Source organism: Natator depressus, chromosome 1 (genome assembly GCF_965152275.1).
Source record: "Natator depressus isolate rNatDep1 chromosome 1, rNatDep2.hap1, whole genome shotgun sequence".
Lineage (NCBI taxonomy): Eukaryota > Metazoa > Chordata > Testudines > Cheloniidae > Natator > Natator depressus.
The window spans coordinates 108937675-108964323 of NC_134234.1; the positions used below are offsets into that span (position 1 = coordinate 108937675).

At 40.6% G+C, this 26649-nt stretch overlaps 1 protein-coding gene across 4 annotated transcripts in view; it reads left to right on the plus strand.

Moving 5' to 3' along the window:
- Positions 1 to 10639: 10639 nt before the first annotated feature.
- ATP11A (ATPase phospholipid transporting 11A) overlaps positions 10640 to 26649 on the plus strand; it is a 216570-nt gene continuing 200560 nt past the window's right edge. For all 4 annotated transcript variants that reach the window (XM_074963852.1, XM_074963858.1, XM_074963867.1 and 1 more), the window contains exon 1: positions 10640 to 10795. In XM_074963852.1, the coding sequence (XP_074819953.1) occupies positions 10757 to 10795 (39 nt within the window). In that variant the 5' untranslated portion in view covers positions 10640 to 10756. The remainder of the gene's footprint in view (positions 10796 to 26649) is intronic.

The window sequence follows — 26649 nt, forward strand, 5'->3', positions numbered from 1 at the left end:
CTCAAGAAGATCAACCAGACATAGCAGTGCTAAGGGAAAAGCATAGCAGCATCTTTAAGAACTAGTTTTCCACCAAACAAGCTTGTAACATTGGCAACAAGTTTGGACACATGGTACAAGCATATCGAAAAGCTTTTGTGGGCTATTAATATTGAAGGACTTCAGAAAATTGCATTTGACAAATTTCTTTGACTATTGATAAGCAGAATAGATGTGCCGTTGGTTTGTTAATACGAGTTGAAGACAAAATTGTCTTTCAACTTAAGAAAATACCCAGAAACAACAACATGTCCTAGATTTCATAGAGACCATTGTACTCTAATTTGCATTAAACTTTCTAAATAGGGAAACTTGATGACTGTATTATTGCATACTTTTTTTCTAAACCAAAAAGGTAATACAATATTTACCATTACAAAAACGAATGTATTTACTTTATGGTATTGATTTGTAAAAAAATCACTCAAGCTTCCTAAGTAAATGGCTGTAAAAAGATTGAAGACCAAGTCAGGAAAAAAAAATGCAGATATTGTTCAGAAACATGAACCCACAACCTTTTTGAATCTAAAAATGCTGACGCTACTAATTTGAGTGCTTTATTTGGTGGGAGAGAACAAGCCACTAAAAGAGGTCTTTTTTGAGCACTAAAGCAGAAGAATGGTAATCACAGATGACATTAAAACGGAATTTTATTTACTTAGCTGATTTGGAATCAGTTACCCATTTCAGTAGCTAGAAAAGATTTTTAAAAGTAAAATTCCCAATGTGATAAGTACCTTATGGTGCATGCTAGTTCTGCTAAATAGCACCAGTCCATCCAGTTATTTTCACATTACGTAACAGTGACTGTCAACTACCTGACCCCCAGGATAAACTCGTCGCTTTTTTATAACCCTTCCCCCCTCCCCACCCACCACCACACAGGCAGCAAGAGACAGTTTGCAAGCCATATAGATGTGATGTTATCAGAATTTATGATATACTGGATGGTTTGACATGCTGATCAGAACAATGGTAAATTGAGATCAAGCTAGCCAGAGACATAAAGGGTAACAAGAAAACATTCTATAAATACATTAGAAACCAAGAGGAAGACCAAGGACAGGGCAGGCCCGTTACTCAATGAGGGGGGGAAAAAAACAACAGAAAATGTGGAAACGGTAGGGGTGCTTAATGACTTCTTTGTTTTGGTTTTCACCAAGAAGGTTGGTGGTGATCGGACGCCTAACGTAGTGAATGCCAGTGAAAATGAGGTAGGAACAGAAGAGGCTAAAATAGGGAAAGAACAAGTTAAAAATTACTTGGACAAATTAGATGTCTTCAAGTCACCAGGGCCTGATGAAATGCATCCTAGAATATTCAAGGAGCTGACTGAGGAGATATCTGAGCCATTAGCGATTATCTTTGAAAAGTCATGGAAGACGGAAGAGATTCCAGAGGACTGGAAAAGGGCAAATATAATGCCCATCTATAAAAAGGGAAATAAGGACAACCCAGGAAATTACAGACCAGTCAGCTTAACTTCTGTACCTGGAAAGATAATGGAGCTAATAATTAAGCAATCAGTTTGCAAACATCTAGAAAATAATAAAGGTGATAAGTAACAGTCAGCATAGATTTGTCAAAAACAAAATCGTGTCAAACCAACCCGATAGCTTTCTTTGACAGGGTAACAAGCCTTGTGGATGGGGGGGGGGGGGGAGAGGGGGAGGCAGACATGGTATATCTTGACTTTAGTAAAGCTTTTGATACAGTCTTGCATGACCGTCTCATAAACAAACCAGGGAAATGCAACCTAGATGGAGCTACTATAAAGGTGGGTGCAAAACTAGTTGGAGAACCATTCCTAGAGAGAAGTTATCAGTGGTTCACAGTCATACTGGAAGGGCCTAATGAGTGGGGTCCCGCAGGGATCAGTTTGAGGTCTGGTTCTGTTCAATATCTTCATCAATGATTTAGATAATGGTATAGTGAGTATACTTATAAAGTTTGAGGACGATACCAAGCTGGGAGGGGTTGCAAATGCTTTGGAGGATAGGATTAAAATTCAAATTATCTGGACAAACTGGAGAAATGGTCTGAAGTAAATAGGATGAAACTCAATACGGACAAATGCAAAGTACTCCATTTAGGAAGGATCAATCAATCAGTTGCACCCATACAAAATGGGAAATGACTGCCTAGGAAAGAACACTCTGGAAAGGGATCTGGGGGGTCACAAGCTAAATATGAGTCAACAGTGTAACGCTGTTGCAAAAAAAGTGAACATCATTCTGGGATGTATTAGCAAGAGTGCTGTAAGCAAGACACGAGAAGTAATTCTTCCGCTCTACTCCACACTGATTAGGCCTTAACTAGAGTATTGTGTCCAGATTCCACATTTCAGGAAGGATGTGGACAAATTAGAGAGAGAGTCCAGAGAAGAGCAACAAAAATGATTAAAAGTCTAGAAAACATGACCTATGAGGGAAGATTGAAAAAATTGGGTTTGTTTAGTCTGGAAAAGAGAAGACTGAGAGGGGACACAGCAGTTTTCATGTATGTAAAAGGTTGTTACAAGGAGGAGGAAGAAAAATTGTTCTTCTTAACCTCTGAGGATAGGACAAGAAACAATGGGCTTAAATTGCAGGAGGGGAGGTTTAGGTTGGACATTAGGAAAAACTTCCTAACTGTCAGGGTGGTTAAGTACTGGAATAAATTGCCTAGGGAGGTTGTGGAATCTCCATCATTGGAGATTTTTAAGAGCTGGCTAGATACACACCTGTCAGGAATGGTCTAGATACTTAGTCCTGCCATGAGTGCAGGGGACTGGACTAGATGACCTCTCAGGGTCCCTTCCAGTTCTATGAAATTAGGCAAAGACAATTGTACATCAGGATTAGAATCAGAGCAACGAGGTGTTATGTGAAAATAAAATACAATAGCAAAAAATATTCTGAGCCTTTAAAGCCCTAAAATGAGAAAGAAGGCTTTCCTCATCTAGACCCCAATACTGCATGAGCAGTATACATTCATAGTAATCGAACAGCAAGGAACTCAGTGCAAAACCAACATACTAGAGCCTAAAGTAGAGACATAAGACAAGGCTAACCTTATTGCAACTCCTAAGTGAATAGAAAAAGGCAAAGCCTAATTCAACATAGCAGCAAAGAGAGAAAAAATACCCACTTTACCTGTAGATTCCAACAGTTGCTTATTCCCTGCTTGTTTATATCTTCCTCTACCCTAGTTATAGGGGTGGCTTCCACTACTAAGGCTCATTACTATTCCAGCAAGAAGCACCTGTTAATGCACTTGTGTAAGTGTAGGAAAAGGAAGGCAGGTGAGTGAAAGACGTAATTAGTATGTTTGTAACCATAGCAGCTAACACTTTTGTGTTTCACCCCACCAAAACGTGAGTCTCGGAGAAGGCTGTTTATCTTCTTAACAGAGACAAGGTGGGGGAGGGAATATCTTTTATTGGACCAACTTCTGTTGGTGAGAGAAACAAGCTTTTAAGTTTACACAGAGCTCTTCTCGTTTAACACATTGTAGTTTACACTGTGGGCAAGTCTGGTCCTTCTACGGCTCTGTGTGTAAAGACATTCCAGAATGCATTAACCTTCATGCAGAAAAGGTTGCTCTGTGGCTGCTAAGTACTGTATACCTTGCTGAGAAACTATCTGATACAAGTTTCAGAGTAACAGCCGTGTTAGTCTGTATTCGTAAAAAGAAAAAAGAAAAGGAGTACTTGTGGCACCTTAGAGACTAACCAGTTTATTTGAGCATGAGCTTTCGTGAGCTACAGCTCACTTCATCGGATGCATAGCATATCGTGGAAACTGCAGAAGACATTATATACACACAGAGACCATGAAACAAAACTTCCTCCCACCCCACTGTCCTGCTGCTAACAGCTTATCTAAAGTGATCATCAAGGAAGGCCATTTCCAGCACAAATCCAGGTTTTCTCACCCTTCCCCCCCCCACACACACACAGACACACATACAAACTCACTCTCCTGCTGGTAATAGCCCATCCCTCTTTGAAACCTCTCTTTATAATGCGCATGATAATCAAGGTGGGTCATTTCCAGCACTAATCCAGGTTTTCTCACCACCCCCCCCCAACACACACACACCCCCCTCCAAAAACCACACACACAAACTCACTCTCCTGCTGGCAATAGCTCATCTTACAATGTGCACAGCAATAATCCAAGTTTAACCAGAACGTCTTGGGGGGGGGGGGGTTGTAGGAAAAAAACAAGGGGAGATAGGCTACCTTGCATAATGACTTAGCCACTCCCAGTCTCTATTCAAGCCCAAATTAATAGTATCCAATTTGCAAATGAATTCCAATTCAGCAGTTTCTCGCTGGAGTCTGGATTTGAAGTTTTTTTGCTTTAAGATAGCGACCCTCATGTCTGTGATTGCGTGACCAGAGAGATTGAAGTGTTCTCCGACTGGTTTATGAATGTTATAATTCTTAACATCTGATTTGTGTCCATTTATTCTTTTACGTAGAGACTGTCCAGTTTGACCAATGTACATGGCAGAGGGGCATTGCTGGCACATGATGGCATATATCACATTGGTGGATGTGCAGGTGAACGAGCCTCTGATAGTGTGGCTGATGTTGTTAGGCCCTGTGATGGTGTCCCCTGAATAGATATGTGGGCACAGTTGGCAACGGGCTTTGTTGCAAGGATAGGTTCCTGGGTTAGTGGTTCTGTTGTGTGGTATGTGGTTGTTGGTGAGTATTCGCTTCAGGTTGGGGGGCTGTCTGTAGGCAAGGACTGGCCTTTCTCCCAAGATTTGTGAGAGTGTTGGGTCATCCTTCAGGATAGGTTGTAGATCCTTAATAATGCGTTGGAGGGGTTTTAGTTGGGGGCTGAAGGCGACGGCTAGTGGCGTTCTGTTATTTTCTTTGTTAGGCCTGTCCTGTAGTAGGTGACTTCTGGGAACTCTTCTGGCTCTATCAATCTGTTTCTTCACTTCCGCAGGTGGGTATTGTAGTTGTAAGAATGCTTGATAGAGATCTTGTAGGTGTTTGTCTCTGTCTGAGGGGTTGGAGCAAATGCGGTTGTATCGCAGAGCTTGGCTGTAGACGATGGATCGTGTGGTGTGGTCAGGGTGAAAGCTGGAAGCATGTAGGTAGGAATAGCGGTCAGTAGGTTTCCGGTATAGGGTGGTGTTGATGTGACCATCGTTTATTAGCACTGTAGTGTCCAGGAAGTGGATCTCATGTGTGGACTGGACCAGGCTGAGGTTGATGGTGGGATGGAAATTGTTGAAATCATGGTGGAATTCCTCAAGGGCTTCTTTTCCATGGGTCCAGATGATGAAGATGTCATCAATATAGCGCAAGTAAAGTAGGGGCGTTAGGGGACGAGAGCTGAGGAAGCGTTGTTCTAAATCAGCCATAAAAATGTTGCCATACTGTGGGGCCATGCGGGTACCCATAGCAGTGCCGCTGATCTGAAGGTATACATTGTCCCCAAATGTAAAATAGTTATGGGTAAGGACAAAGTCACAAAGTTCAGCCACCAGGTTAGCCGTGACATTATCGGGGATAGTGTTCTTGACGGCTTGTAGTCCATCTTTGTGTGGAATGTTGGTGTAGAGGGCTTCTACATCCATAGTGGCCAGGATGGTGTTATCAGGAAGATCACCAATGGATTGTAGTTTCCTCAGGAAGTCAGTGGTGTCTCGAAGGTAGCTGGGAGTGCTGGTAGCGTAGGGCCTGAGGAGTGAGTCTACATAGCCGGACAATCCTGCTGTCAGGGTGCCAATGCCTGAGATGATGGGGCGTCCAGGATTTCCAGGTTTATGGATCTTGGGTAGTAGATAGAATATCCCAGGTCGGGGTTCCAGGGGTGTGTCTGTGCGGATTTGATCTTGCGCTTTTTCAGGAAGTTTCTTGAGCAAATGCTGTAGATGCTTTTGGTAACTCTCAGTGGGATCAGAGGGTAATGGCTTGTAGAAAGTGGTGTTGGAGAGCTGCCGAGCAGCCTCTTGTTCATATTCCGACCTATTCATGATGACAACAGCACCTCCTTTGTCAGCCTTTTTGATTATGATGTCAGAGTTGTTTCTGAGGCTGTGGATGGCATTGTGTTCTGCACGGCTGAGGTTATGGGGCAAGTGATGCTGCTTTTCCACAATTTCAGCCCGTGCACGTCGGCGGAAGCACTCTATGTAGAAGTCCAGTCTGCTGTTTCGACCTTCAGGAGGAGTCCACCTAGAATCCTTCTTTTTGTAATGTTGGTAGGCAGGCCTCTGTGGATCATTATGTTGTTCAGAGGTATCTTGGAAATATTCCTTGAGTCGGAGACGTCAAAAATAGGATTCTAGGTCACCACAGAACTGTATCATGTTCGAGGGGGTGGAGGGGCAGAAGGAGAGACCCCGAGATAGGACAGCTGCTTCTGCTGGGCTGAGAGTATAGTTGGATAGGTTAACAATATTGCTGGGTGGGTTGAGGGGACCATTGCTGTGGCCCCTTGTAGCCTGTAGTAGTTTAGAAAGTTTAGTGTCCTTTTTCTTTTGTAGAGAAGTAAAGTGTGCGTTGTAAATGGCTTGTCTAGTTTTAGTAAAATCCAGCCACGAGGAAGTTTGTGTGGAAGGTTGGTTTTTTATGAGAGTATCCATTTTTGAGAGCTCATTCTTAATCTTTCCCTGTTTGCTGTAGAGGATGTTGATCAGGTGATTCCGCAGTTTCTTTGAGAGCGTGTGGCACAAGCTGTCAGCATAGTCTGTGTGGTATGTAGATTGTAATGGATTTTTTACCTTCAGTCCTTTTGGTACGATGTCCATCTGTTTGCATTTGGAAAGGAAGATGATGTCTGTCTGTATCTGTACAAGTTTTTTCATGCAGTTGATAGATTTCCACTCCATGCGGCTAAATGCAGTGCCTTGCATAATGACAGGTTTCAGAGTAACAGCCGTGTTAGTCTGTATTCGTAAAAAGAAAAAAGAAAAGGAGTACTTGTGGCACCTGGGCTATTACCAGCAGGAGAGTGAGTTTGTATGTGTGTCTGTGTGTGTGTGGGGGGGGGAAGGGTGAGAAAACCTGGATTTGTGCTGGAAATGGCCTTCCTTGATGATCACTTTAGATAAGCTGTTAGCAGCAGGACAGTGGGGTGGGAGGAAGTTTTGTTTCATGGTCTCTGTGTGTATATAATGTCTTCTGCAGTTTCCACGATATGCTATGCATCCGATGAAGTGAGCTGTAGCTCACGAAAGCTCATGCTCAAATAAACTGGTTAGTCTCTAAGGTGCCACAAGTACTCCTTTTCTTTTTTCTTTTTATCTGATACAAATAATTGAGAAACATAGTAAAGTAGTATGGTAAAGGTAGAAGTACAACCACTGTTGTGATGGTAGAAAAAGCAACTGTGTAGACACAAACCAAATTAAGTTACTTACAATTAGCTCATATGACTGTCTCTGCTGCTTATAAAATCATAGTTAAAAGCTGTAGTATGTTCTGTTAGAGGATTTTGCTATTAAATTAGGAAATACAGGACATCTTGCAGGTTATATCACAACCAGGATGTGGTCAGTCTGGTATAGTGGGTAGGACCAGAAGTCAGGCCTAGTGGTCAGAACCAGAAATCAGCACTCAAACCAAGGGTCAGAACCCAACAACAGAACCAGAAGCCAAAACAGGGCCTGTTGGAACAACAGGTTATGTACTTCTAAGGTGCTTATACATCTTCCTGGAACTCCCTCCATGCTTGAATAGTGCACGTGGACCAAAGGTCATGGGGTGCTGCCAACTGAGTCTTCTATGGGTAGCACTTCCTGTGGTGATTAGCTTTACCCCTTCCCCCCAGCATTTATAGCACATGGATCACAGTTCTCCTATGGCTGCTGGTGTGAAAGTGTTGATCACCAAGAGCCCTGCAAACCTGGGTTTTAGTCCTCTAGATCCTCACTTATTAATATAATGGAATTTTGTTGTCATGCTCTCTGCTATTGCAGATCGGATATAAACAGCAAGCCCAGGTACATATTGTCAGAAAATTAGGAAGAAATATGTCAAAAAATCAGAAATACAACCAGCTCATTCTCACTATGATTTTTCCAGGAAACAAAACCTCTTTAAGATTTTAATAGGCACTAAAACATATCTAAAACATGTTTAATAAACCATGGTAAATGCTAGGAATACCGAATAGGTTTTAACTATCCATGGCACTATGGAACTGAACAAATCCATAGTCTGGCCACCAGGTATTTAGTTCTTCATAGAATGGTGGCGTAAAACCCTTTCCATTGCTCTTTTAAGAGAGAGAGAGAGAGAGAGAGAGAGAGACTGTGTGTGTTTTCAGTGTTTCACCTCTCATCCTCAGGGAAATTAATTACTGCAATGTAAAGGCTGTAAACATTAGTATGACAAAGAGTTAATATAAATGCAAAAGTTAATAAATATTTATCACTAACAAAGGTACAGAAACTCAGTTTTTAAATTGATGTCCCTTTAAGGTTTGAATAGCAATGTTAGCTTGACCACATTGCACATACCGTATATTAAATTGCACATTTTGTGGGTCTAAGGAGTAATAAACAATCCTGAATGTATACTATGTGGCTAAATTAAAGGTGACCTGAACAGAGGAAAAAAATGTTGGACCTATGCCCTTATTTTGTTTCCAGGATGTATAAAGAACTCAAAAAACACGATAAAAATATATACTGCTGGGTTTTTTTTTTCCACATTAGAAGTTTCAGGAATTGTCTGGCCTAGGAAATTTTATGATGGTTGGAGAACTAGTGAATTTTGACAACACAGGGACCAAGAGAGTGAAAGTTGACTAATCTAGGCCATGATCTAGGCCATGCAAAGCAGGTTGCATCATTAGGGCCCTAGACAGGAAGGGATTTTTAGTTCAACTATATAAAATACTTTGGGTTTGGTCTGCTCTTTAAAAAACTTATTTAACTAAAACAAAATAGTTTATTTTAATTAATTCTGGACAAAGAAAATTTTTGTTTAAAGTAAAATCTCTCCAGCCTTACTCCTTCACTTAAGGTGTGAAAACTAACAAAGAACATCTTCTGAGCCTCTCAACAAGTCCTTTCGCAAACTCAGGGGAAACCAGAACAGATGTGAAAAACAAGTGTCATGAGACCCATAGAACACATTGGGATTACTCATGGGTAAATTGTTTGCAGGAATGGGCCTTAACCCACCCCCCCATTACCAATAAAGGAGTATTTAACACATTGGGAATATATTCCCAGTCCCTGTATATTTTTCCATGATTGTAGCATCCTTGTGTGTGTGAGACACACGCTATTTACCTCGATTTGCCACTGTTGGGACCTGTGTGTGGTTTCACCCCTAGGAATTTTACAAATAAAGTCCTGCACGGAGAAAACTGAACAGCTGCTCCATCTAAAGTTCCCTTTCCTCGACTTCCCACCCTCAACAGCAAAGGAAACAAGGGAGAAGCGCTCATCACCGGCGTGGAGCGGGACGTGCTCTGCTGCCCGAGAGCTCCCAGCCGCCGCAGCTCGGACCTGCGGGAGCGTTCTGGGGCTGTCCCACTGCTCCGCCAAGGTCGCCCCCTCCGGGGAGGGCTCTAGCTATCACTCCCTCCACTGTCTGCTAGGTCGCGGCGTCAGTAGCTCGGTAGTTGTGGGTTTAGGGCTCTGCAGTCAGGTGATTAAAGAAGGCGCTTCCCGCTCTTTTCTCCACTTATGGGATACGCTCTTTCAACAGGCGTTGGGAACCTTCCTCTGCTTTTCGGATTTTCTGTTGCAAACTCGTGTGCACAGATGTTGGGTGCTAGCACTTTCTGAGATTGTCACTCACAACCCATCCGGAGGCAGGACAAAAGCTGCAGCGATAAAGGACAAGGAAGGGTTGCAAAGAATACGTGTGTGTTACCCGGAGTAAAGCACTCACCCGGCCTCTGCGGCATCAGCCTGCATTCTTTGCACCCCCACGTCTGAGTTCAAGGAGTGTTTTCGGGTTGCAAAATGTGCAGGAGAAGGCTCCTTGAAGCCACAGCAGAAGAGTCAAAGAGGACTGGAAAATCAGCGATAGCGCGGGGCGTTTTCCCCTGGGGTTAAAAGACAGGGTCAGGGGGAGGGAAGCAGGACGGAAACGCTCCAGTCCGAAACCTCCCAGCTTCGGCAGACCCGAGCGTGTGTCACCCGTGCCCTGAGAGCGCCCCCCGGCCGCCGGCCGCAGAGCGAAGCGCAGGACAGGAGTAAAAAGGGCGGAGCTCGAGGCACTGCGTGAGTGGGGAAGGGGAGGGGGTTATTTGCGGGAGGGGGCTTGGGGAGGCGGAATGCGCATGCTCTCACGCCCTTTATGACGCGGACTGCCTGAGTAGCCGGCAAAGATCAAAGCGGGAGGGGGAGCCGAGCCGGGCAGGGCTCGCGAGCAAAGCTAATTGCACGCTCAATAAAACACTGTCTGGCAGCCAGCGCAGAGGCAGGGACACGCCCCCCCCCCCAGCCCGGCTTTTTCCTCCTTGCAAAGTGTCCAGGGGCGGCAGCAGCAGCTCGAGCCGAGTCCCCTGCGCGGGGGGGGATGAGGCGCCGGCGGGGGCAGCGGCGCACACATGGGTAGCCTGGCGCACGCATGATTTAGCCGGGGCAGCACGGGGGGAGGAGGCGGCGGGGCGGGGGAGTCGCGCTCCGCTTCCTTGCGGGGGCGTGCGGGCGGCTGAGGAGGAGCAGCCGCTGCTCCATGGAGGCGGAAAGTGGAAGCGAGGCGAGCTAGGCAGCCCGGCCGGCCGAGCGGCTCTGGCTCACCATGGATTGCAGCCTCATCCGCACGCTCATCAACAGATATGTAAGTACCCGGGGCCGCGCCGCGAACTCGCCGGCCGGCCGGCCGCTCCCAGCGGGGCGCTCTCGGGGGCCGCTTCTCCCCGGCGTGCGGGGGAGCCAAGTGCCCGCGTTGGACCCACGCTGGCCCGGGGAAGCGCCCCGGTGACCCCCAGGGCGCTGCGAAGCCCCCGTCACTCCATTCTCCCTCCCCATGACCGCTTGGTCCCCTTCGGGGGCAGCCGCTCCGCTCCCTGCCGGGGGTGGGAACTCGGCCCGGCAGCAGGTTGCAGTGGAAGCGGTGGCGGGCGCGCCTGGCTGCGAGCACTTGCACACCGGCAAACCACTGTACTGCCGGGACTCTCCGCACTTTCCAGCTCTGCCCCCTCGCTTCCTGCCTCTCCGCCGGCCCGTTTCCTTCTGCAAAGCGCGGCGGCGGCGCCGGGTCAGTGTCGGCCGCTAGTTGCTTGTAGGACGTGAGAGATTTGAACTCTCCAGGCTGGACCAGCAGGTGCCTCTCATGTGAACGCACTTACAGGGCGAAGTATAAACACTTGTTCTGGCTCTAATTGCCTTGCGTTGCGTCGATACAGTATTTTTGACTAGCTGATGGGCTAACTATTCGCTGGTGAGTAGCTGAATAGTACAGTGTTTCGAGCTATTCAGTAAGTGAAAACTATATTTGATGCAATATGATGAATATTGTTATTGCTCGACGGTAAAAAATCCACCGAGAGAGGGGTGGCTGTGTTTACTAAGTCCGTCTTCCACTTTTGGAAGCCTTTACATCTGAGATAACATACTTGACACCCCATATCTCTCCAAGCCTAGTGAAATACAAACCCTTAAGGTAGCATTCCAAGACAACATAGTTATTTTTGTCAAATTGATTACAGTGAACCAGAATAAATCTGTTCAGACAGTAACTCCCTTTGCTGTTGAAGGCTGACAGTAAGTGATCAGTCATGAGTTTTTGATAGTCTCATGATTTGCAGGGAGGTCAGGAGAAGCCTTCAGGGCTTATCATTGCACATGATGGATCTGGTTTACACAGTTGTTAGTGTTCCCCAAATAGGTATGGGTATTGTCGTGCACTCCTTTTTACTAAAGCAAAAGTCAGCTTTCTTACCTAAAACAAGGACAACTTACTATACACAAAAATAAGTAATACTACCAGAGTGGACCAGAATTAGCATTAACAGCAATTCATATTTGATTTAGAATTTTTTAAGGATTGAATTTACAGGTATTTCTCACAAAACTAAGGTGACAGTCACTGTTAAGTGCAAAGTAATGCACATGTAGAAAAAAATAATCCTAACTGTATGTACAAAATGATGGGTTCTAAATTAGCAGTTATCATTCAAAAAAGAGATCTTGCAGTCATTGCAAATAGATTTCTGAAAACATCCGCTCAAGGTGCAGCCGCAGTCAAAAAGCTACCAATGTTAGTAGCTGTTTAGGCAAGGAATACATAATGAAACAGAAAATATCATAAACCTATGGTATGCCCACACCTTGAATACTGCATGCAGTTCTGGTCACTCTGTCTCAAAAAGATGTATTAGAATTGGGGGGGGGGGAAAAAAGTACAGAGAAGGGCAACAAAAATGGTTAAGGGTATAGAACAGCTTCCATATGAGGTGAGATTAAAGAGACCTGGACACTTCATTTTAGAAAAGAGACGACTAAGGGGGATATGACAGAGGTCTATTAGACCATGAATGATTTGGAGAAAGTGAATAGGGAAGTGTTCTTTAACACTTCATGTAACACGAGAACCAGGGTCATACAATGAAATAATAGGTTGCAGGTCTAAAACAAACATAAGGAAGTACTTCTTCACACAGCCTGTGGAACTCATTGCCGGGGATGTTGTGAAAGCCAAAATTATAACAGGGTTCAAAAAAGAATTAGATCGGTTCACAGAAGATAGGTCCATTAATGGCTATTAGTCAAGATGGTCAGGCTGATCCCAAGCTCTGGGTGTCCCTGAACCTCTGACCATCAGAAGTTGGGACTGGACGACAGGCGATAGATCACTTGAGAACTGGCCCGTTCTGTTAATTCCTTCTGAAGCATCTGGCCCTGGCCATGGTTGGAAGACAGGATACTGGGCTAGATGTACCACTGGTTTGACACAGTATGGTCATTACTTCATATGAGGAAAAATGAATTGACTTTGAGATGAACAAAGCACATGGTTTTTGAAATCTGTATGAAAGGACAAACAAATGATATCAAAATTAGCGTTGTATTAAGTTGGAGAAAAGTGTATATTGAGGGTCAAAAGAACAGTGCTAAATCTGGCTTTCATTAACATCCTCACTGATGATCAGGAAGAGAGGGTAAACAATATGCTTACTAAGTTACTACTAAAACCAGAAACAATACAGAGAGATTAGAAATATGGGCAGGAAATTGAAACTACATGTGAACTAATGCAAATTAGTACATTTGGGGATGGGGGGGAAGCCAAACCATAAATATTTTATGAGATGGGGGTAATGCTAAGAGACTTTGGGGTGTTCAATGTATCTGTAGGGGTTTTTGGGTTTTTTTTGTTTTGGTTTGGTTTTTTTGTTTGTTTTTGGACTGCATGTTCAGAAATATCTTGTCCTAGGTCAGGGAGATGATTTTCACTCTCAGTGAAACAGTAGCTAAAGTACCCAGTTTCTTTCTAAGCTCTTCAGCCAGAAAGATATGGACAAATTGGAAGGAAATGAGAAGAGTTTAGAGGGAAAAAACCAAAGAGAATAAAATGACGGGTGTTGAAGAGATTTCCTTGTGGCAAGACTTATAATGCTTCAGCTAAGGGGTGGGTGGGTGGGTGGGATGGCAAGGGAGGTAACTATATTCACACACCTTTAGAATGTAACCCTGAAGAAAGGAGAGGCATTTCTAAATACTATACAACTTTAAGTCTTAGTCCTTCAATTGGATCTTCATTGTGGAGGATTCAGCTCAGGTGTACTCTTATGCATATGCAGAGCCCCGTTGTAGGCAGCAAGTCTCCATTTAGGTGGAAAAAGAAAAGGAGTGCTTGTGACACCTTAGAGACTAACCAATTTATCTGAGCATAAGCTTTTGTGTTTCAGGCAGTTGATAGATTTCCACTCCATACGGCTAAATGCAGTGCTTCTGTAAGGCACTGCATTTAGCCGTATGGAGTGGAAATCTATCAACTGCCTGAAACACAAAAGCTTATGCTCAGATAAATTGGTTAGTCTCTAAGGTGCCACAAGCACTCCTTTTCTTTTTGCGAATACAGACTAACACGGCTGCTACTCTGAAACCTGTCACTTAGGTGCAGTGATTTGTCAGTGCAGATCCAATTGCAGGATCCAGCCTAAGCAAAGGCCAGTTTTGGATATAGCTGTGTTTTGAAAAATGATTTCCAAGTTCTAATGAATAGTCTTTCAGAGGAAGTACTGCAAACAACTTTGGTAAAACCAGGCTAGAGAATATGCTAGAAACTATTCTAAGAAGAGAGAGACCATGTAAAAATCATCATGTACTTGTGGGAGGATGGACTGTATCATCTAAGTTTCTTTTTAGTTTTGATGATTAAACAGGCTAAAAATTTAAATGCAACCACTTCATAAGCTGAATTATGGAGTGTTCCTATTTCTCAATGCTCAGAACTTTCTGCTTCAGGATAAAGTCAAGATATGTGGGAGAAATAAAAAGATCTTTATAATTCACCAGATTTTCTAGACTGGCTTCTATGAATGGCATACTTGATCAGTTGCATGTTATTACATTGCTTGGAGCAGGTAAACTATCTATCTTTCCTATTTTCTCTGTGAGTCTTGTTGGTTTCTTAAATTTGAATTCTTTATTATTTTTATGAAATCTCATGGAAGAAACTGCTGTGGACACTGTAAGGTTTACCACTTCAGAAAACTCTGCAAGTAGATGTCTAGCCAGTTGCTTTTCCCAACTCAGTGGTTGAACTGTTTTATTTAACCATGGCAGTAAACATACTCTTGCAATATTAAATGCCATCCCTGAAACTGATTGGCGTGAATGATTAGATGTCCATGCCATTAGCATAGATCTTTATCACTGTTACTGAATAGATGACACCCACACACTCGTCTCATCTTTGTCCTCATTTCAGAACTTTTTAAAAGGCTGGTGAGTAGGGGGGATGGTACTGCTGGAGGAAAGCCATAGAGAAAAGGTCGGTTTTATGTTTGCGTACACAATGTCAAGCTCAGACTTAGTCTGACTTCGTGTGGTAAGCTGAGGTCCTACCACTAAGAATTCTCTGCCCCGACTCTTTTCCTGAATCATTTTGGCTACAATGGTTTTGTGGTGTGTAGTTGTCTTGGTGGATTGTGGATGGATAAATGGTCTCTAAGGTATGCAGGTGCTAGCCTATTAGAGGCTTTGCAGATTAATAGTGTTTCCCTGGCTGAATCCAGACTAAACTTGGCTGAGTGATATAATCTCTTCACTCTCTGGCTAGTAAACAAATGCTGCATGTTGAATTAGTTGTAGCTTCTGTGAGGTGGTCTCTGTCAGTCCTAGATAACTTCCAGTTGTGTAGTTTTGAGGTTAAAACATTGGGGTTTTTTATTCAAAAGGAAAGGTCGGTCTCCTGGCTTACCAAAGGTGAGAGGTTGTAGTCCTCGCTGCAGTTGGAATCTATGTCCAAAAGCAGTGAAGTCCAGCATAACTTCAAGGTTATGCAAAAACTTTTGGATCTGATGCCCTTAGTTCAGGGTGAAGTTTGTTTTGGCTAGCATCTTGAAATGTTTTTGTCTAGTGTTTTACCTGAGTTGTTAGTCATTTGTTTCCTTATTTGTTCCAGGTATGAGGACCCTTGATAATGACATTGGTTTGCCAATGCAGCCTGACTTTAACCAGTATGCTGAGCACTTGCAAATATCATACTGTGTCCATGCCATCTCCCTGAGTGGTGGGAGAACACTCTAGAAGAGTAGAGGTGCTAATAATAACAGTGTAGTCAAATCCAAATGCATTCTGTCTCCTTTCTGCAAATTATTCTCTGCTTCCACACATACCCTGTCCTGTACACCCCTATAGGGCTGTGGGTAGGGGAATAACTTATATGAGAGATCCCAATATTTGAACAGTTTGTAAATGCTTTGGGTTCCTTGAGGATAAATGGTGTGACAGGAATATACACTTTGTTTTATATTTCCATATGAGTTTTGTTTACTGAAAGTAGTGCTTTAGTGGGTTTCAGTTTGTTGAGGCATAGTACATGGGTTCTTAATTGAATATTTGTACTTCATTATTCATAGTTTTTCTGTAATATAGGACAGAAGCTTCTGACTAAACATATACTGTTTAAGTTTAAACCATTCAGTTCCCTGAAGTCTTGAACATGTTTTGATTCTTATGGCAAACAATGAAAATTAATTTCCTAATATACATGATTAAAAATCTGTACAGCTTGTAGCCAAAAGTTTTTTTTTGTTTTTTTTTCCTCAAGTTAATTAGACTGACTTTTTACGGGGAGAAATAGACTTGAATTTTGGCCGATTTTTTACAATGAAGTTAAAGTAACTTCTGTGTCTGTGATGGGGGTATACAAACCCCACACTGGGCCCAAAGGAGCCAAGCCCCAAACTGAAGGTTCGCATAAGACAGATGTTACTCAGGGCAGCAGACTTTTACACTCTGTCGGAAGGAATTTGCTGATGTTCCTTCCCACAGGGCCCTGGGCTAGGACCTGGTGGAGAGGGGAGGGCCTGTGTTCTGTACCATGCCCCACTTATGGCCAAGGCCCAGATGCAGAGGGGAGGCACAAACTCCCAGCCTGGAGTCAGGAAGCAGGCACCATTAATGCTCTTTTTCTCCCCTTGCTGTCCCTTCCCCCACCCCCCTGTGCCCCGAAAAAAGAAGATGGAGGTCAGGTGCACTAACTACCAGGAAACCCAGCCTTCCAAGAACCCTATCGCAATATCCCTGATAGTACTCCCTGGTAATTTATCTGGTTTTACAATCACATTTTTGTTTTAAAAAAATGTTTCTTTCCTCTGTTGTTGTGTGAATGATTAAAGCAAACTGGAAATCATACTGTACAGGAGAAATAGGGAAACTGATTATACACAAATTGAAACTAGTAGTAATAGAGAATCTTTTTCTCTAAACTCACAGAAGTTTACTATAGCTATTAATAACTATATCAGGGTGGATTTGATTTAAATCATGATTTAAATCACTAGTCAGGAAGACTCTATTTTAATTATGGATTTCTACATAGAAGTACATTCTTGTTGGTTGTTAAACTCAGACAGATGTAGGTTTCATTTTTAGAAGGTACACACTATACATTTTTAAGTGATTTATTTTGAAAACTTTTCAGATTAGTTTTACAGCTATATCAGAAAATGAATGATTGTTTGGTTATTTCATTTACCAAAGGTAATTGAAGCAGATATTTATGAAGTCATTTGGAGGTGAACTATCTTCAGTTCAACAGGTTTATCATTAATATTTAGAGGATTTTCTTGCCTTGCTGTATTAGGAGGAGAACATCACCAGACAGACATTTAAATTGTTTTATTCAACTAAAACAACATTATGTATTTTGGATTTTTTTCTTCAACAGTTAACATATAATATCTTAACAAAACAAGCATATGAATTTTTGAATTTAAACCTTCAAGTTCTTGTAAAATCAGGTTTGTTTTTGTTTAACTAAAATAGCTAAATGAAATATATTAAAAAAAAAAAAAAAAGAACTTGACTGTCAGCCAGGTCAACATGAGAAACTTAAAATATTGGCTTTTGCAGCTAACACAGTCGTCTTCACCTTCATTTTCTTTTGTTCATAATCTGGAAAAGAAAAACAAGCTTTCTTGCTTTTTCAGGTCCCAAATGATTTCTCAGTTTGGAATGAATTAGTCCAAAGGAAGAAAATATTCTTTCTACGCTGGCAGAAGAAGCTACTGCAGTTAAGAGTGAGATTATCACTTCAAGAGTCTCTGAATCCAAGTGCTTAAGTGGCTTCCACCAGTTCACTGGTGTGACTTTCTTTAAAACATCAGCAAAAATGTATTTCTTGAATGGTTCTTATTCCCAAACTGGGTCTCTTTTATGGCCTGCTGCTATTACAGGTTTTCCTTTCTAGTGAGAGAATGGTATGGTGGATCTCAGATCCATGAAGGCTACACTCAGAAAGACCTAAAGACTTCTGGAATATGCTGCTCAAACAGTTTCACATTTTTTTTTCTACTGCCTGCCCCTCCCTTCTCACATTTATCTCCAGACTTCTTCTCCTTGTCGAGATCTATTCCACCTCCAACAATCTTCTGTTCATTGAACTTTTTGAAACTTTGCACTTTTAGAGAGAGGTAAGGGATTGACTCTGTACATAAATTTGCAGAGGGACAATAGGGTTGAGGTCTGTTATTTCTCACTTCTGTATATTTATTTAAAAATATTTTTGCTGTTACCAAGCATATTATCTTTGGAGATACAAATCCACAGTTTGAGAACTGCAAAACCAAGCACCTCTAATGATATCTTCTCGACTGAGCACTGATTCCCATTGGGTGGGTAGATTATTTAGATTAATCTTTCTATACAGAAGCCCCTGGAACCCCATAAGATTGGGTCTCTAATCCATGAACTATTGGAACTCATTTACAAAACTTTTCTTAAACATTACATGAATATATTGTCTTATACTATAGAATTTATAATCCCTATTGCATGATGAGATATCTTTGAGCTACAATGTATCTTAATTAAAACTTTGTTAGGTTTTTTCCTCAAAGCATTTTATCAAAAAAATGGGATTTTTTTCAATATTTTTTAAAAAAAAAATTTTTTTATCCACCCTGACTATAGTAGACACATGACTTAATTTCTTTGCATTTTAGAATCCAACTTTACATTTGAAGATGTGCAGCCATCTAAAATGACCTGAGAGGATTGAAAACTCATTAAATCTTGAGGCTTTTATTGGTGGGTTTATTCGATTTGATGCCCCCCCCCCCCCTTCTGGTGGATGTGTGGTTTAACAGATGCAGCATAATTGTGTAAACAGAATCTCTTGTGAACAGTTTAGAGGTGAATCCTGTATTTGAAGGCAGGTCAACTTGAAGGTCAGGGCTTGAAAATACTTACTAATAACCAGGTATTAGTCTCATTGCTACACATGGGGTCTGAATAGCCTCAGTGAAAATGGCCAGTTTTGTTAGCTTTCCCAAGCTGTGGCAGAGGTACTGGAGCTGTCCATGTGGAGATTTGGGAAGATAGCATTGCATCAGATAATACTTGAGAGTTGTCTTTTCCCCCAAGGGCTAGAAACTTAACCCACCATAAACTTTATTTTTTCAAATATTGGTGGATATATTATGTGCCTTTCTCTGGTGAATAATTGAGTATATTTTTCGAGCACTGCTAATGGTGGGGGGGAAAAAACCTGACCTCATTCTTCTGTGGTGGTTTTTCATGCTTCTCCTCTTACCTTCTTGCTCTTGTAATCTGTTCTAATTCATCCCCCTTCTTAACCGTTCTATGTACCCCATGTTGCCGCCTTATTTCCTTCATCGAGTTCAGTGTTACAAGTAACAGGTAATAAAATACTTGTCTGATAGCCAACACAGTTATTTCATGTTCCAGATTTGGCTTTTAAGGTCTTTCTATTTAATAACCATAACAAATAAAAGCACATTTTGAATTTTCATTGCTTTTCTTACCCTATTAAGCTAGTTTCACATACATGTCAGTGACTTCTATTAAGCAACTGTAATCTGTCTTATACAACTTGGACATCTTAAGAAATTTCAATGGAATGACTGGGTAATTAGGCTAGAAAAAAGGACTTGCTCTGTTTGATTAGAAAAGAATACTTTAGTTGTTAAATTAATCATACTGTGAGGGGAAAAATCATGTTCCATGTGTATTAAAGTTCACCACATCTTCCCTTAAAAATAACCCTATGCCTCCTGTAAAATAAGCATTTGTTGGAAATGGGGGTTGTGGGAGAATTATCCAAGGCCATCAGTTGGCTGTGGACCGGTGGAGAAGATTGCATTGAGTAGGGTGACCAGATAGCAAGTGTAAAAAAGTGGGACAGGGTGGGGGGTAATAGGTGCCTATGTAAGAAAAAGCCCCCAAAATCGGGACTGTCCCTATAAAATCGGGACATCTGGTCACCCTAGCTCTGAATAGTAATGATCTCTCAACTTCTGTGTATGTTGGGGCCTAGCACCATGGGGCCCTGATCTTGATTTGGGGTAATGTAAGTACTGTATTTCAAACTGGATAATCAATTACGTGGAAAAAATATTAGTGTTCACAGTGCTATCGCTTTTAGAGAGGAATTAAACATGCTGTGATTAAAACTGTCTTTAGAAAAATCTCTTGTAAAACAGATTGATATGCAAGGCATTACTTAGATGCCATAAAGCAGGTGTATCTTGCTGACATAATCAGCTGCAACTGCATCCCTTTTTGTGAGGGATAACAGCATGAATTAGTAATCTTAAAACTTCTGAATTTCCTGCTTCACTTATTTTCTTCTTCTCTCCTTTTTTTTTTTTTTTTTTTTCTTTTTAAATGAGGAGAGTTGGCTCACATTCTGGAAATGAAATACACAAGTCTTGACTTTTTGTAAAATGAATCATTTTTCTTGGACCTTGCATATAATCCTGATATCCATTTATAACTGATGAATAGTTGTTACTGTGCTGGCTGTGGAGCTGGACAAGCTAGAAGGTATTTGCTTCTCCAGGCAATCTGGTAAATGTCGCTCACAGCATACATATGCTTAGATACTAAATGGTCAGTAAACATCTTGCAGCCCATGGCGACTGCCTGTTCTGTATGCATGGGACAGCTGACCCTGATCTGTAGATACTGCTGTCTAGGCTGACTGCTTTGATTCTTGGCAGGACTAGTTGGGTTCGAGAATCACAGTTACTGAACTGCTCTGCTTTTTGTTTATATATTAATTAAAATAACTGCCACTGCTGCTTCATTGCCTTTGCTCTTCCATGTGTTCCCATTACTTCAGAATGACAAATCTGGTATGTTAAATCTCTTCTTTTCTGGAAGCACAGATACTTTGTTTTCAGTATTATATTTGATAAATTATTGGTTCCCTAGAAAGGAATTCTCTATACATCTTTGGTTGCTGGAGAACTTCCAGGGTGATTATGATAGTCCTCTAAAATATTTGAAAAGCTCAACAATTTAAATGTTTTCATAAATGTATGCTTTGCCCTACTTTAACAGAAGTGGGTGGAAAGTGAAGCCTTGGTTAGGTAAGATGACAGTAGTGAATGGTATAACAATGAGCTTCTCTGGAAATATACATAGAGTTTCAGCATATTCCCTATGAGTGTGGAATTTCATACAAGTGTTCCTGCGCTGTGTTTGTAGTCATTGACATAAAGGGTGTACCATATAAGTTGAATATAATTTTGAAGTTTCTGTTCTTGTTGACTGCCTTAAACACTTTACTAGTATACATATTTTGTTTTTTAATGAAACAGTGAAGAGAAAAATTCAAAGCTGAATATTTGTTACACTAGAAGTGTATAAAATGAAGTAAGGCCAATACAGCTTTAATGTGAAACTTGGAGACAGACGTTTTAGCTCTTTTGGCCTGGGATCCTTTTGTTTAAAGGGACATGGTCAACTTAAAAAACAAACAAAAAAAACCCAACCCAACCTTAAGTTGTCTCAGGTGCTACACCTACCTCCAGGCCAGTATTTCTGGGTTTAGAGTCACTTGTTCATATTTAAAATATCTATTTTTATCTTAACAGCTAGGAGGTTCACACAAACAGGGAAAACTGGTTGACCATATTGGGGAAACTGTGAAACTGACTTTATATAAATTGCTATCAAATGTACAAAGCAAACTGGAAAAATATTTCTCTAATTTCAGTTTTTAGGTGTAACATAGTAAGTTTTAAAAAATATGGCAGTATGACTTGGTATCCTGTCCCTTTTTTAAAAATCAAATTCTGAAAGGCAGAGATTATTATTTTGAATGACTAAAGGACAGTTGAATTTGAAGGATGTCAGAGTTAACTCAAAGACTTGGGCAGTGGGGGGAGAAAGCAATATAACTTCCTGAAACATGAATTTCATGTTCAGTATTCTAGTTTTCACTTGATCTAGGATCTAATATTAATGCAGCACAAACTGGAAATGTACATTCATATACCACAATTTTTTTCCCTGCTATTTCGAAATTCTCCTTTTTTCTTTTTTCTTTTCTTTTTTTTTTTTTTTTTTCCTTCCCCTTCTCTGAAAGATCTGCACTGTTTCAGTGGCCAGGTGCTCAGGTACATCCATACTTTATCTTGTGATTATTCATATTGCTACAAACACACATTCTGCTGCGGTAACTTTTGTACCCCAATTTTTGCTTTTCCTGATGGTCAGTTGGCTTTCCCTGGAGTAGCTTTCTTGAGTATTTCATCTCATGTGTTTTCCTGCTCCCTGGAACTCTAGTCCTTCATAGACTGATCCTTTTTTATTTTAAAAGTGTGACAAAATTTACTGTCACATCAGCCTACAGGCCTACCATTTCAGCAATGTAATGTTAGTTTAGATATGTCATTGGGGGGATGGAATACTGTGTCCTTTGTATGAACACAAGAGATGTTCCCCAGCCTACCCTTTGCACTTTATTTCCACTTAAACATCCTCCATTCCAATGGCCATTTACTTGTTGGTCAGGCCTAACAACCTCAGTTTTTTGTAAGTGTCCTTTAATCTATCTCAGCCTGCCTTTTAGGATACAGGGGGTAAATACGAATTCCTGACATATTGCTAAATCTAATTAGTTTCTCATGCAGTAGAGAACTATTGTAACTTTCACTCTAGTCTTGTGTTTCTTATTTTGTTTCCTGGTTCTTTAAATGTTTAGTATTCTAAGGCCTAAATCCAAGGCTCAAGAAGCCTGAGAGAACAATAAATACGTGAAGAGCTATGTGGGTTCTCTTCTCCCTCTTCCCCCCCCCCCCCCTGCGATTTGTCAACAGGTTAATCATAAGGCAACTTTTTTTTCCTTTCTTTTGAACATACAAATGAAGGTAGGATTGTGGCTGTAAACCACTTCAGTTACAGTAAACTTGAACCCACATTACAAGCTGGTTGCTATTGGCTACAAAGCATTGCTCTTCTATGCTCACCAAGTGCTAGGTTTTCTAGAATTACAGATTTCTTTTGGAGTCTCTGGATTGTTCTAATTTTTATGTCCGTGACAGTTTTCTACAAGAACATGTAACTCTGACATTTTTAGCACCAGAAATTCTTAATGTGACCTCTTCCTGTTTGTAAGACAAGAACTGTATATATTTTGTTTTTCTTCAGGAAAGATGATTTGTAGCATTACTAAATAACCACAAAACATCAGTGTGAAAATTAAGAAACATTTTAAAAAGGTTGTTTGGGAATGAAAAAGGACAAGACTCCGAACAGCACATCATAGACTAAATATATATTTGTCCATCATTTTTCCACCTTTTTCCCCTTGTCGTACAATAGTAGTTGAAACAAGAAAAACAAAAGGGGAAAGTCTTGATTTTTTTTCACTTTATTTTATAGTCCATTCAAATCAAAATATCTCAAATTGGTTTGTAAACTGCATTCTGAATGCAGTAACTTTGGATTAGCGGGAAAAAGTTACTGTATATAAATGCCGTAATTGGCTACTATTTAAAATATCAAGACAGTTGGATAACTCGAGCACAGTTTAAACAGATTTGAATGTAATTGGAAAATGGAGGGAGTTTTGAGACAACACAAGCTGATTTTTTTTTTTTTTTTTTCCTCCCTTCCTTCTCCTCCACTTAAAAGATGAAATCGTGCCTTAAGGCTGGCTGGGCAGATGATGTTATAGCACATGTAACTGATGTTATAGCACTACGTAACTGGATTTCACTTAGCAGGCTATTTTGTTCATGAAATACAGTTATCTTCTCATTTAAATCTTTTAGTCAAATTGTATTTTTCCTGAGTACCATTTCTGAACCCATTGGTTTACCATTATATGAGATAATGTAACATTTCCATTGGTATAATTGTCAAGGGACATCTCAGTTGAAATTCAGCCTGAACTACAAGGCAGAACACTGGAATGCTGTTTGTCTCCTCTGCTATAATTGCCATAGCAACAATTGCAGGTAGGGAAGCAAACCAAGTCTTCTTTCTCTGTCAGAAAGACACCAGTTTTTCATTTTAACTGTAAGGAGTCTGTTATAGAGCTGTACCCTAAGTCCCCTTGGAAGGTGTTTGAATTGAATGTCTAGTATCAGAAATGTTTCATATTAAGGTTTATTGACATCACAGAAGTATTTTGAAATATTATTTTAAAAAGAAACATGTACTTTCTAGCAGAAGATGACATTCCGTACTAGATTATTTTAGAGGGGAAGGATGGTCCAGTAGTTAGGGCTTAATGTGGGTCTCCCAGGTGCAGGCTCAATTCCCTGCTCTCCCACAGACTTCTTGTGTGACTTTGGGCAAGTAACTATTTGTTTCTTTGTGCCTCAGTCCCGCATCCCCCAAATGGGGACAATAACACTTCCCTACCTTATAGAAGTGTAGGTAAAAGCCTGTGAGGTATTCACATACTATGGTAATGGTGATCATGTAAGTACTACAGATAGGTGGGGTTTTTGGTGTCTCCCCCCCCCGCCCACCTCCCCCATCACTACTTGTTTTCCAATTATACATGATTTGCAGTAGCCTTGATCTGGATTTCTGAAAGCATCTCCTCAAACTTTGATTTATTTGATATGCTTTGATAGTAAAGGTCTCTGATAGTGTTTCCATTAAATCTCACTGAAATTGCATAGCTATTCTTTAGAACATTTGTTGTACTTGTTTCATTTTCCTGAAGCTACAAATATCACTGACTTAAGAGGTGAAAGTGATCTTTTCAGGTTTAGTGTGTGTATATGCATAATTCATATATGCAGGCACTGTCCTCTGTTTTATGTAGACTGATTTCCGTTGTTGAAACTTGTGACTAGTTAAGTTGTTTCCTTCGCTGTATCTGGAAGAGTCTAATACTTAAATACAAAAGATGTAGCAATTCTGTTTCCTGGTGGCACGGACTAATCTTGCTTCAGTTGAAAGAGGATTAAATCTACTCTATTTTAAATAGAGGATTAAGGACAATTAGGTTCTTCCTCTAGATCACTACTAAGATATTACTTTGTGAAATCCCCTGAAATGCACATCTGCTAAAGCACCAGAAAGGTGTTGGTAAATTAATAAAACACATACATAATCTCTCTCTAAAAATAGAAATGGATTATATGCTGATAAAATGTACTAAATGCCAGGGTGCTGGAACTAGGAGTGCTGGGGGTGCACGCCCAGGCTTGAAGTGGTTTCCATCATACACAGAGTTTACAGTTTTGTTTTTAAAGGGCTTTCAGCACCCCCATTAGAAAAATTGTTTCAATGCCTTTGCTAAATACAACATGTACTGTTATACATTTAACCCTATGAAGAACAGTGTACAAAGTATCATAAGCCATGCAGAATGTACCCTGCATTGATCATTTGTAATTTACATTAGTGGACATGTAGATCAACTGGAAGGGATTTCTTGAAATGTATGGTGGTTAATGCAATTAAAATAATATGCTTAGCATTTTATACAGCCCTTTATTTTTTTTACAAGTACTGTTAGTTTTATAAAGCAATATAGCAATTAAGTACAGACGCAAATATACACTAACTTTGCATGTATGAGAGTTTTTACACTGTACCTAATGAATATGAATTCCCTCTCTTGAGGCGAACCTGAATCAGAAGGGGCATTCAATAATATGTATTAAACCAGCACCCTTGACAGGAGGTGGTCATACAGTAAAAGTGGATATTGAAGTGTTTGAGTGTACATAGATCATAATTATTTAAACAAATAGATGTAAAATACTTAATCCTATGTGAAGGAAAAAGAAATGACCTTACTATTTTTGTTTTTGTCTGATGGATTAGTTGTAGAGAATAACTGTTCAAAAGACAGATGAAAGTAAATTGGTTTTACTAGACTGACACTTGCCTCGGAGAAAGGAAAACCAAAATGTTTTCAAAATTTCATCTCTAAATCTAATAACTGTCAGTTATCAGTAACTTATTTTCTTTTGTTTATAACAAGAATATTTGTTCAGAGTGCAGGGATTAGTTGGTTCTCTTGGATTACACTGTTCTCTCTCTGAATTCAGGTGCTGTTTAACCCTGGCATCTTTTGGGCTGGTAACCAAATAAATGCTTCAAATACATAGATAGGTCCAGACTCTGACGATTTAACCCATATATAAAAGGAAAGTGCATGTTGATCACGGTTTCTGTTTTTCTGAGGGCATGGAAAATGAGGAGAAAACTAATTGCTGGAAAAGTTTAGGTACATTCTGTTGTCTCGTCTCTTTAGAGTTGTGTAAACCATCATTTTAAATGAAACAGTGCCATGAAAGCTCTTACAAACCAAGCTGTCATTTAATCTTAATACAAAATGTGCCTAGGTATAAACAATACAATTTTATTATTGGAAATATGATACATGAAGAGGATGAGAATACTGCAAGTTAAGACCTAAGCAGTTTAACTTAATTTTTTATTTATGGCTTTGTCAATAACTGTTATGCTGGAGTTAGCAGATGTATAATCTAAATGTTTAGAGTTAGCATTTAGTTTTGACTAAAATACTCCATTTATTGTTCTTAAGTAATGGTCAGCATTTTCCTTGTAAACCTAGAATACACACATTGAAAATGCTGTTCATGTTAACTGGGATTTCCTGTATCTTCTATATAACAAATGGCAGTTATGAATTAACTAACTTTTTTGTGTTTTTTCTAAAGATCAGCTTTAACTGAAAGTACTCGAAAGCTTGGTTTTTTTTGTTTTTCCTTT